The sequence below is a fragment of the Polypterus senegalus genome, chromosome 16, assembly GCF_016835505.1.
Source record: "Polypterus senegalus isolate Bchr_013 chromosome 16, ASM1683550v1, whole genome shotgun sequence".
NCBI lineage: Eukaryota > Metazoa > Chordata > Cladistia > Polypteriformes > Polypteridae > Polypterus > Polypterus senegalus.
Window position 1 is genome coordinate 85,986,340 of NC_053169.1, and position 13,012 is coordinate 85,999,351.

General features: G+C 40.2%; 1 protein-coding gene across 3 annotated transcripts in view; it reads right to left on the reverse strand.

The window, feature by feature from the left end:
- Positions 1 to 13,012, reverse strand: part of pex6 (peroxisomal biogenesis factor 6) — a 79,244-nt gene that overhangs the window by 20,508 nt on the left and 45,724 nt on the right. For 2 of the 3 annotated variants that reach the window (XM_039738237.1, XM_039738238.1), the window contains exons 12-13: positions 3,199 to 3,260; positions 96 to 204 (exon numbers count right to left, since the gene is read on the reverse strand). In XM_039738237.1, the coding sequence (XP_039594171.1) occupies positions 96 to 204; positions 3,199 to 3,260 (171 nt within the window). Of the gene's footprint in view, positions 1 to 95; positions 205 to 3,198; positions 3,261 to 11,506; positions 11,639 to 13,012 lie in introns of those variants that run through there. The other variant, XM_039738240.1, reaches the window with a different exon arrangement.

Sequence of the window (13,012 nt, forward strand, 5' to 3'; positions counted from 1 at the left end):
CTGTGCAAATAAAGAAATGTTCTGCATTCTCATCTGGGGTCTGTGACTGCATTCTTTGAACATAGAGGAAAGATTTTTTCTACGACAATACTTACCTGTCCATTACTCCACCAGAGTCTCCACTCCTTCCTCTATTTGGTGCCAATGAGTCCAGCTCATCAAAGAAAATAATACAGGGAGATGCAGCCCTGGCTTTGGCAAAGACTGAAACAATAAAACAAACGGAAGGTGCATTAAGAACCTATTTACTGTCTTGAAAGATGTTTTAAGACAGGGGTGCCCAATGCGTCAATCGTGATCGACCGGTAGATCGCAAAGGGAGTGCAGATAGATCGCGTTACATTAAAAAAATTGTTTTTAAATGTTAGTCTATCATATATCTTCCCTGTGGCATTTGCCACTTGATTGACATACAGGGCAGCCAGTCTGAGATTACTTTTCCTCTAACACACTGGTCATCCAGCACGCACGATCAAACGCGCAAGCTACTGCAAAACTCCAGCTATCTAAATGATCTAGTTAGCCTTCCAATTTATATCGACTAAAAAAGGATTTTAAAAAAAAATTGTTGTTTGCGGGCTGGATGTGGAATTTGAAGAGGATTTTTTTTCTCTCACAATGTCACAATCGAAGTGCGTTTGTCTGATCTGTCAATCTATCATTGCTATTCCAAAGAAGGAAAATATGGAAAGACACTTTCGAACTGTTCATAAAAACTACGAAACTGACTTCCTTCCGAAAAGCGATCTGAGAAAGAGAAAGGAGAGGGAACTAAAATTGCAGTTAATCGGACAGTTGTCATTTTTCACTCGGCTGAATTCAAAAGCAAAGGCTGACACACCGAAGCATCGTTCCAGGTGAGTCACTTGATCATTAAGCACAAGAAGTCCTTCCAAGATGGAGAGATGATAAAAGATGCCTTCATTGAGGCAGATGGCTAGGGAGAAATTCCTGCTGAGATTTCAAGACCCCTGGCCGGAGAAAAAGGAGTTTCTCCTTGTCATTAAACATTTTTTTTTCCGATCTGACCAACATGTTGAATGAGCTTAATTTACAGCTGCAAGGAAAAGAGAAAACCAAGGTCAATGTGATTAGCTCAGTTAATGATTTCAAACAAAAAATGCAACATCTGTCCTCAAAGCTGCAGCACCTTGATTTGGGGAACATCCAAAACCTCACGTCAGAGCTGGAGACGCAATGGAAGGCATGTGCTACACAGAGCAGATTGAAAATTGTCTGTCACAGTTTATCTAATGGAAAAAAAAGTAACGATTCGAGTGTTGCCCAATGTAGCAGAGTAAGAGTAGCATTTCTTCTTCACAAATGTACTCAAGTAAAAGTAAAAAGTATGGTGCAGTAAAACTACTCTTAGAAGTACAATTTTTTTTTAAAAAGTTACTTATATATACTCAGCATATATATATATATATATATATATATATATATATATATATATATATATATATATATATATATATATATATATATATATAATGTAGGTAGATCATTTTGACCTGGTCATTTTAAAAGTAGCTCACATGCCGAAAAAGTGTGGGCACCACTGTTTTAAGATATGATACAAAACGGTGTCTTCGAACAGATGTTTCCAATTCAAGTTTTAAAACAGATATTCTAGCTTAGTATTACTTTAATGTGCAAAAGCAAATTATTTCCACAAATGCTAATGCAAAATACCTGATGTGATGGAAATAATTTCTTACTTTAACAAATTTGTCTGAGGAACACTCTTTACACACACACACACTCACCGGCCACTTTATTAGGTACACCTGTTCAAATGCTCACAAATATCTAATCAGCCAATCTGAGGGCAGCAACTCAATGCATTTAAACATGTAGAGCTTGTCAAGACGACTTGCCGAAATTCAAACCGAGCATCAGAATGGGGAAGAAAGGGGATTTAAGTGACTTTAAACATTGCATGGTTGTTGGTGCCAGATGGGCTGGTCTGAGTATTACAGAAACTGTGGATCTACTGGGATTTTCATGCACAACCGTCTCTAGAGTTTAGAGAGAATGGTCTGAAAAAGGGAAAATATCAGTGAGCAGCAGTTTTCAGGTCTTTAATGCTGATGCCTTGTTGATGCCTAAGGTCAGAGGAGAATGGCCAGACTGGTTAGAGCTGATACAAAGGCAACAGTAACTTAAATAACCACTTATTACAACCGAGATATGCAGAAGAGTATTTCTGAACAAACAACACTTCAGACTTTTAAGTACATGGGCTAAAGCACACTGGGTGCCACTCCTGTCAGCTAAGAACAGGCAACTGAGGCTACAGTTCACACAGGCTAAACAAAATTAGACAAGAGAAGACTGGAAAAGCGTTGCTTGGTCTGATGAGTTTCAATTTCTGCTGCAACATTCAGATTTTAGGGTCAGAATTTAGCATCAACAATATGAAATCAAGGATCCATCCTGCCTTGTATCAATATATTTATATACTTAGTTATATAGTATTTCTGATACAGCCAATTAATTGGCAGCATTATAATCGTTGTCCATTATCTTAACGAAATATCCTGGCAAATCTGGGTATTACACCTACTAATTGGAATGTAAGTATACTCTAAAATGTTGGTACATCTATAAACCTTACCAGAGAATGGTGTTTAGAAAATTCTGGGTGTACTTTGGAGGACCTTGTACCTAGAGGAGATCACCCATCACAAAGAACAGCGAGTCTGTGTTTAAATTTTTTTTTCTGTATAGGAAAACAGCTGCTGAAACTGTAGTGATGCTTGAAACTGCTTTTAAAGAGGAAGCTTTAAGTTAAAACACAGGTCTACGAGTGGTTTTCACGTTTCAAACGAGGGGAAATGTCACTTGATCTTTGCTCTGTGTTTTTCTTGTTCTTGCATATGAAAAACGAACTCAAAGGAAAGTGTTTTGTACTGTGGAGGAAGTCAAAGAAAAATCACTGCAGGCATTGGACAACGTTCCTCTTCAGCGATTCCAAAAATGTTTCCACCAGTAGGAAAACCGTTGGGACAAGTGCATTCATTCACATGGAGGGAGTACTTTGAAGGAGACAAAAATTTCAGTAAGTAAAAATTATTAAAACAATTTATTTTCTCAATCCTGGCTATTTTTATGTACCCCCTTGTATAGCAGGGGTTTGCAGGACAGACAAAGTTAACAGTTTTTGACGTATGTGAACAAAAATGGAGTTCTTACCGTCTCTGATATTTTCTTCACTCTGTCCTACATACATGTTAATGAGTTCTGGTCCTTTTACGCTAAAAAACAGAATACACATTTTATGAATATTGTATTCCAATTTATGAAAAACATTACACAGCTTAAGAATAAAAAAAAAACAATGTCCATTTAGAAAGCCAATCAAATGTTACACCTTCTATTAAAAGTAAATTAAAACAGAAGATTAGCAAAATTAGTGCTACCTGAAAGGCAGCAGAATTCACGTAACAAAATAAACCAAAAACATATTACCAGTAAACATACTATTCCAAGTGAAAAATAAAAAGCAACTGCTAAAGGGTCTAAATGCCTGAACCATAAACATTAAATCACATCTGTGGCTAACAAATTAAATGCTTACACTGATCGTGAAATATATGGACCGATGTGCAGCAGGTAATACTTCAATAAACAAACACAAGGCATACACTTTTAAAATATGTCTGAAAATGGTCCTGGAATCAAACTTTACTATCTTTTTTTCAGTGTTAAGGATTCAATAATTCAAGGAGAAGCAAAAGTTGTTTACTATACTGTTTATTAAGATTAATTACAGTAATCTTAATTAATTACAGAAGTTACTACTGAAAGCCTGGAGAAGCAATAAGCATACAAGAGCACATAAGATGAACTGAATTCCTTTTATTTAAACATGGTATGTCCCTTGAAGCCCCTAGACTTGGATATCACTGAACGCCAGCCTAAGAATATCTCACAGCTAAAAGCAAACTGCAGTGGGGAAAACTCCCAAAACAAGAATTCAAAGATTCATTGATGGCCAAAAAAAACATGTGCAAGCTGTGATTCCTCCCGGTGACTGGAAAGAAGCGAAACAGAAAAAAAGCGCACAGTCATATAAGCACATGGGAAATAACCGTACACAGAAAAAAACGCATGTGGATAAATGTGCACATGGAAAAATGCATGAACGGCAAAGGTGGATATGCAAAGAAGAAAAAAAATTTTATATTATGCATTGCAATAAACAAAACTGTATAATTGTTCACTAAACGTATTTATAAGCTTGTATGTTTTAATTTGTTAGAGTTTTCTTTGACCTTCCCTAACTTTCGAACAAGGCAAGTTGACTTTTTTTTTTGAATAAGCGAGATGGAGTTTTCGATCAGTCAGAAAGGCAAGCAAATTCTCGGTTACAAGGGATTTGAATATCTGCGTTTTCGCACAACAAAGGAATAGATACTTGGAGGTGCTGTGAGAATCGATCAACAAAGTGCCATTCCTTAATGAAAATGAAGAACGGAGACATTGTACAAGAGCCACCCAGTTATTGTCATGACTCCTGTCCCCAGAAAGCAGAAGCAAACAGCGCTTGTTGCCAGCTCTGAAGAAAAATATAAAGAAACGGAGGACAAATTGCCTTACTTGAGAAGAATGGCTAATTTACAATAATATTATTAATTAGGGTTTGTTAATCGTTTATATTTTATTATTATAAAAAACGTCTAGCACTATAGGTGGTGTATATTTTGTATTTGTAATAGTTATATGTCGCCGCCGTGTGCTTTTTTCCATTTGCGCACTTTACCGTATGCATATTCTTCCATGTGCGTTTTTTTCTTTGCGCACATATTAACCTGTGTGTGGTTAATTCCAGTGCATTTATACAACGGTGTGCTTTTTTCTGTGTGGATATTTCCTGTACGCTATCTTCCAAGATTCATTTCTGCCATGGGGGCCGTTAATAAAGCACTGACTTACTATAGGACGCCCAAACTTTAGCAAATTACACATTTACCCTTTCTTTTAAATTCATAAAACAAATCTTAACTATACATTGTAGATGCCACATAGGCTGGACAGACATCTTGGCCAGGAAAGGAACCAGATCCGGAAGAAAGAAATGGACGGACAGCCCCTATAGAAGCAGCGAGATCGCTAGGGAACTGTTATTCCCCCAGCACACTAGATGGCAGCAGTCCCAGATATCCCCACCCAGTGGGAAGCCAGCAGGGCATGCCGGGAAATGTAGTCTGACAGAGCAGCCCTGCTGGGGTCATGGGGTGCCGCAAGAGGGCGTTCCAGGGAAACAAGCTCCCTGCTCAAATAATGGACTTCTGTGTAACCCGGAAGTACTTCCATTGGTCAATCACCCTGGCACCGGAAGTACTCCCGGGTCTGTAATAAAAAGGGACCGCACTCCCTTACTCAGGCGAGTCGGAGCTGGGTGGTAGAGAGGCAACACTTGACTGGAGGAAGGCAGTGCAGTGGTGAGAGAAAAAGACCAGTGTTTTGTGTGTATTGGTGAGATTTTGGAATATTTAAATAAAACCTTTGTTTATTTTTGATAAAGGACTGTGTTTTGGTGATCGTGTTGGGGTTTGGGGCTCACTGACGCCCAGGGTTTATCACAACATTAAAAAGGTTAATAAAAACGTCATTGTTTCAGTTTATTTGCTGTCAAAGTTGCATTTACTATTACTTCATGGCCTCCATTCAAATGTTACTTTTCTCTGACACATACCAAAATGCTTCTTCCTACATGATGATATGAAGCCAAATCAGCACTATGTGGTACAAGCTGCTCTGTTTCAGGCTGTAATGTAAATGCTTCACCAAATCACATTCTACTCAGACCTACAAACCCTCAAATTCATTCTGTTTTCCCTTCTTGTGAAAAACTGAGAGCACCTTTTACAATGGAATGAAACCATTAGACCAGGATGGCAATGTAACTAAAAGCCAATAACCATAGAAAACCACAGCCCTTTGCCTGTAAACCTAATCATGAATGATGAATGGTATAAAAGGGAGCATATTGCAGTTAAAACTACAATTTGTAATTCAGACATTGAAATCCCGGCTGTCGGAATTAATCCAGGGAGACAAATTACATCATCTTTATTAGTGTTTATATTTCTCCCATCACAAACAGCAACGGAAATTATTCATTCTGTCAGCAACACTTTAATGAGGACTCATACTAACCCTGCAGTAAATATGTGGTGACTTCAACCATGTGACTTTAAAGGGGTACGAAGACAATTATCTATCAGTGTATGTAATGTTCCACTAGAGGAAATAACAAGCTGTATTCAAATGTTAAAGATGCTCTCAAGTGTAAACTAGTGGCACCTTTGAGCAGATCTGACCGTAACCTGATTTATCTTATTCCCAGCTACAACACTGTTACCACCAGAACAGTGAGGATGTGAAGCTTGGAGGCTGAAATTGCTCTGAATGACTGCTTCTAAATGACAGAGTAAGAAATGCTATGCATGTCACACAGGGACAATACTGAGGCACTCAGTCACTGCATCAAGAACTGTGTTAAGTTTTGTGCCAACACTGTAGTAACCAAGATGGTCCTTTGCTTTGCAAACAAAGTTTGGATTACTAAGGAGCAGAAAGGTCTCCCAAAATAAAATCTACATTCAAATCCAGTGACAAAGAGGCTCTGAAGGACATATAGCAAATGCTAAAGAAAAAGAAAAGTGTAGGAAAGGAAGCTTACAAAGCTAAAATAGAAAACAAACTCACTCAGAATAATATGAAATACTTATGGAATGGACTGGGTATAATTCATGGACTCAAGCAATCCAGGGCTCAGGTGGTAGAAGATGACATGGACTGATTTAACACCCCAAACCAATTTTTTAATAGATTTTCCCTTCCATTGTCACCTTCTTCCAAAGCCCAGTCTTCCCACACCAGCCATACTACAACAACATACCCTACCAAAACAGCTGGAATGACCAGTGACAAGCCCACCCCTGACCATTAGTGTGAAATGTCCATAATTGAGAACCAAGTAAGAAGACAATTGATGAAGCTACACACAGAAAAAGTCATGGTACCAAATGGTGTCAGTGGTGCCCTCTGTCACCGTTCAGTCCGTCCCTAAGGCCCCAGAAAGTGCTGCTGCTGTGGCAAACACCCTTCATTGTTTTTACTCCAAAGAATGTAGGCACCTCTTTACAGATCAGTGGAAATTACTTCACACATCATGAAGACCCTTGAGTGGCTGATCCTGGACTATATGAGTTCTCTTGTGGCAGACCACCTGGACCACTGCAGTTTTAGAGGGGAGGATGCAATTACCTATGTGCTCTACAAAGTCCTATTCTCACCAGGACATTTGGCAGCACTGTGAGGATTGTTTTCGATTTTCCCAGTGTCTTCTCCTCAGATATATGCAGGTGGATGAGCCTATCGTGTCCTGGATAATGGACTATCTGTCGGGCGGACCACAGTTTGTGAGAGTCAAGGACTGTGTGAGCAACACTGGAGCACTAGAAGGAACAGTCCTGTCTCTTTTTCACTCTGTACACCTCATACTACAAATATAACACCAGGTCATGTCACTTGCAGAAATTCTCCAATGATCCTTCCCTCCTGGGGTGTACTGATAAGGGGAATTAGACAGAGGAGAGGAGTCAGGGGGAAACGTTTATTGGTGCAAACAGAATTGTCGGCAAATAAACATCAGCAAAATCAAAGAACTGGCTATTGACTTTCACAGCACCAAAGAGCCTCTGTGCCTGGTCACTGCTCAACAAGTTAATGCAGGGGCGGTGCACTCCTTCAAGTACTTGGGGGTCCACATCAATAATAGGTTGGACTGGTCTCAGAACACAGAGGAGGAGCTATATGAGAAAGGGCAAAGCAGGCTCTTTAACCTTTAAAATGAGTAGTGACACCCCCCTCACATCTTCTACAGCTCTGTGAAGGTCAGTATGAATTTCTACGCTGTGGTATGCTGGGCCAATACATTAACTTAAAGACAGGAGCACCGATTTAACAAGCTAATTAAAAGGGCAGGCTCAGTTAATAGAGATCGCAGCAAAGGGGAGAATTAAAACAAAACTGAGTGTCATTATGAAGAATGTTGCACATCCTCTCCCTGACACACTAACACTCAGGAGTTTAGGGCAACAAATTATTCAGCAGAAGTGTGTCAAGAAACTGGGTCTCCTTTATACCAACAGCAATATGTCTGCATAATACTTCACTGTGACTGCCAAATTTCTTTTCTTACTTTTTTTTGGGTATATACTGTATATAAACTGCTCAAAAAAATTAAAGGAACACTTTGAAAACACATCAGATCTCAATGGGAAAAAGAAATCCTCCTGGATATCTATACCGACATTATAGCCACTGTACCAGCATAGGGTCTGACAATGGGTCCAAGGATTTCATCCTGATACCTAATGGCAGCCAAGGTGCCTTTGTCAAGCCTGTAGCGGTCTGTGTGACCCTCCATGGATATGCCTCCCCAGACAATCATTAACCCACCACCAAACTGCTCATGCTGAATGATGTTACAGGCAGCATAATGTTCTCCATGGCTTCTCCAGACCCTTTCACTTCTGTCACATGCTCAGGGTGAACCTGCTCTCATCTGTAAAAAGCACAGGGCACCAGTGGTGCATCTGCCAATTCTGGTATTCTATGGCGAATGCCAATCGAGCTGCATGCTGCTGGGCAGTGAGCTCAGGGCCCATTAGAGGACATGGGGGCCCTTGGGTCACCCTCATGAAGTCTTTCTGGTTGTTTGGTCAGAGACATTCACACCAGTGGCCTGCTGGAGGTCATTTTGTAGGGCCCTGGCAGTGCTCATCCTGTTCCTCCTTGCCCAAAGGAGCAGATACTGGTCCTGCTGATGGGTTATGGACCTTCTATGGCCCTCTCCAGCTCTCCTAGAGTAACTGCTTGTCTCCTAGAATCTCCTCCATGCCCTTGAGACTGTGCAGGGAGACACAGCAAACCTTCTGGCAATGACACGTATTGATGTGCCATCCTGGAGAAGTTGGACTACCTGTGCAACCTCTGTAGGGTCCAGGTATCGCCTCATGCTACCAGTAGTGACACTGACTGTAGCCAAATGCAAAACTAGTGAAGAAACAGAAAAGATGAGGAGGGAAAAATGTCAGTGGCCTTCACCTGTTAAACCATTCCTGTTTTGGGGGTCATCTCATTGTTGCCCCTCTAGTGCATCTGTTGTTAATTTCATTAACACCACAGCAGCTGAAACTGATTAACAACCCCCTCTGCTACTTAACTGACCAGATTAATATCCCATAAGTTTCATTGACTTTATGCTATACTCTGATTAAAAAGTGTTCCTTTAATTCTTTTGAGCAGTATATATAGTGAATGGGACCCGGACACAGACAGACAGACGGACGTCGTAGTTCACCCAACACACGTTTATTGTTTACAATATTTACAATCTTTTCAGTGCACAAACCCAGTGCCACGTGCACCGATCCCCCAAAGTCCGGGCCTTTCACAGTCTTTCAATGCCTTCCTCTTGGCCACCTCCAGTCCTCTCTCCAGCTCCATCCTTCTTCCACCCAACTTCCGCTCTCGAATGAAGGGAGGTGGCCCCTTTTTTTACACCCCGGATGGGCTCCAGCTGCTTCCCAGCATTCCTCCGCAGACATGCCCCAGTGTGGCGGAGGTGCCGGCTGCACACCTGGAAGCCCTCTGGGTGTCCCCTGTCTTCTTCCCCCAGCACTTCCTGGTGTGGCGGACGTGCTGGGCTCCAGGTTTCTTCAGGCACCGGGGCGCTGCCTGGCGGTGGCCACGGGCCCCTACAGGGTTGGGCTTCCAAGCCCCTTACCCGAGGCCACCAACAAAACCAAGGCGGTCGCCCCCTCGTGGTTGGGAGGAGGCAATAGCCCTCCTCCGGTCCCCTCGGGCGTCCCGGCTCCACCCCCAGCCGCCTGTGACTATGTATATATATATATATTTATTTATTTATTCATTCATATAAAGAACTACAAAGTTCCCCTTGGCACAAGTTTGTTCTTTCTTTCTTTCTATTATCTATCCATCCACACACCTATCCTTGTATACATGTTAGAAAGAAATGTGGGATTTTTAAAGAGCAATTGTATCGTCCTTGGCTCTCACGGAGTTGTTCTTCTGCATTTCAAGTTCTCATTTGGTCTTGGTGGCATTTAGACAGATCACAGGGGGCTAACAAGTGTAAAGTTAAGGGCAATATGTCACAGTATGTGTGCAAGTGTCAATAACTAAAGGCAGACGGATGTGGAGTGATCAGAAGTATCTGATCTATAGTGAATGCTGTTTAAAAGCATATCATATTTCATGTTCCCTGGCATGGGAGTATCACTTTGTCATTGCTGACAATGGGGGAAGCAACAATATCCTGTAAGCAAAAGGATCATATTGTCACTTTGTGAAATATAAAAAACCTGAAAAGCAACAGATATACACATCATTATATGAATAAAATATGTATAAATCAGAATATAGAACTAATCACATGAAATAATTTAACCTAGAAATATTGGGTTCATATCTGTCCTCACCTGTGTACCCTGAATCACAATTCTGTATAGACCTGTAACAACTGAGTTCTGTCACACTCCTTCACTTGCATCACATGGCCCTCCTTCAACTTTTCACTGCTATCTGGCACCAGGACAAAAGTGTGTTAAAATATTCATATACGTTACAAGGTCTTCGATTTCAGGTACAGTGCCTTTCAAATATAAGCCACACTGTGTCCAATGCTATGAGTTCAAAACAGACATTTGTGTGTGGCAAAAGGGTAGTGGCTATCATTTTTCAAAGAACAGAATAGAGAGAATAAGAAACAAAATTCATACTCAGATAAAACATCCACTCTGAGGCAGGTGTTTTTTAATACTCTGTATAAGATAAAACAGAAGGCAACTTCATTTTTGACAGCATTCAGTATTCAGGTATTTGTGAGGCACCCTGCCAGTTCCACGATATTTTATTTTTCATTAAAGGCAGGCTGCTTTTATCTTTGTGACGCCAAAAGCCACAGGGGTCCTACAAAAAATTAGCCATGGACTTATAAAGCAGTCCTTTGCTCATTGGATGTGCTTTTCTTGTGTTGCCATCTCTTTCTTTTTAATTAAAAAAAACAATGTGGCATGTACTGTCACAACAAAACACTACTATTTTCTGGATGTTTAGGATCTCATACTAATATGGAAGGTAAGGTACATCATGACTGGTGGCGTGCATGGTCAACTACGAACACATAAAAATACTTTTCACGACAAGACCTTCAGCTAGAGAGCTCCCTAACTCTTGTATGACCTACCTGCCGATATTTAAGTTCAAGTTATTATTATGTGTACACTGTAAAATAAAATTCTTAATTGTAAGTATCTCTCAGACTTGTGACAATAATACACAAAACAACTGACAAAAAAGACAATAAACACATCATCATATACTGAAGATAGCATGCACATACTACATATATATCTACTGTATACACACACACACAAACACATTCAAAGCATTGTGTGGGAAATTTGATATCATCTTTAATACAGGATCTGCTATTTACATTGAAAAACAACTTTTACAGTCAGGACATTCTGTTCACCGCTACTGTACTTCTGTCCAGACGAGATCTTCATTTTGGTGGAATTTTCTAGCATTTCTAAAATAATGTAAGTAAGGCAGACTAGAAATAACCATAAAGAAGTCACAACGATAAAAAGCATTAGAAATGTTTAAATGCTGTGATAAGTACACCGAACATTAGACGTTGACTGGCTTGCCGCTGTGTTTCAGACAAAGTGATCTCTTTTAATCGGCACCAGCTAGCACCATCTAAAAAGCTTTGAAAAGTCCCTTTTAAACTCACTCTCATAAGCCCTGCTAAAGAAAGCTTTGAATTCCACACTAGATAGGGCAATTCTAACCAACCCATAAAATTTGATAGGAAAAGGAAGCCCAAATTTGACAGCAGTGAGAAAAAATAGCTCCTAAAATACATTGTGGAGGAAGAAATGTGTTTAAGAAATAGAAGGCTGTCTGTTTTGCTAATGACAATACAAGATGTAACATTTGCACAACATTTATAACATCACAACGTTTACATTAACGCTAGAATTACCAGAGCCTACAAGAAAACTCGTAAATCTGGCCTTAAATCCCAACATTTTGCCTACATTTGTAACATTTATTACTAAAATATGAAACAGTTTCTGTTTTAACAATGTGTTTACACAGATTACTATAGAAACGGAACACACATGAAATGCATGTGTTCCAAATAACGGTCTATTATTTCTACTCTAAAACTCCAGCACTTCACTCCCAATCAAACAAGGCATGAGCTGGGAGAACATTGTGCACATTCTGCGCCGGTGGGTGGGTGGAATAGCAGGCTGCTTGCTGCTTGTCTTAATCGGCACATTTACAGGACAAAAGAGGCTGACAGAGAGGTGCAAATAGATTTAAGGTGGGCCAGATTTATGAGTTATCTCGTAGGCTCTGGTAATTCTAGTGTTTAAACTAATTGTTGAAGTGGTGCAAGAAGGGATCTGTAAAATGCCCCAGCATTGCACTGCATGTCTGAAGTGATATGAAGCAAAAATATGCGCAAAGCAAAAAACAACCATTGTTTACAATTGAAAGTCAGTTTGTAACTCCCAAAAAGACTATTTTAATACATCTTCATATAATATTTGAATAGTGACACTCAATCTGATATTCCCAGTACATGCAGATGTGGTGAGCAAAGCCGATGACATCCAGGAATTCCTGAGACATCAAAAGGGTGTAAAGGCACTGGTGGGCCTTAATGACTAGTTAAAGCACGTTGTGTCCACTTCAGGTCATCACATTCCATGAAATGTAAAGCTGCAGACCTTCACAGCATCTTCTCAAATGTAGTTAGGAGTGTGGTGTACCACTTGACTCTTCAAGTCTCTTACCAGCTGACAGTGAGAAATTGCTGTTGTGGTACCCCTGTGTTAGAAGGCAAATCCCTTCTCAGTCAGCTGTCTCACCATTGTTGGTAATTAGG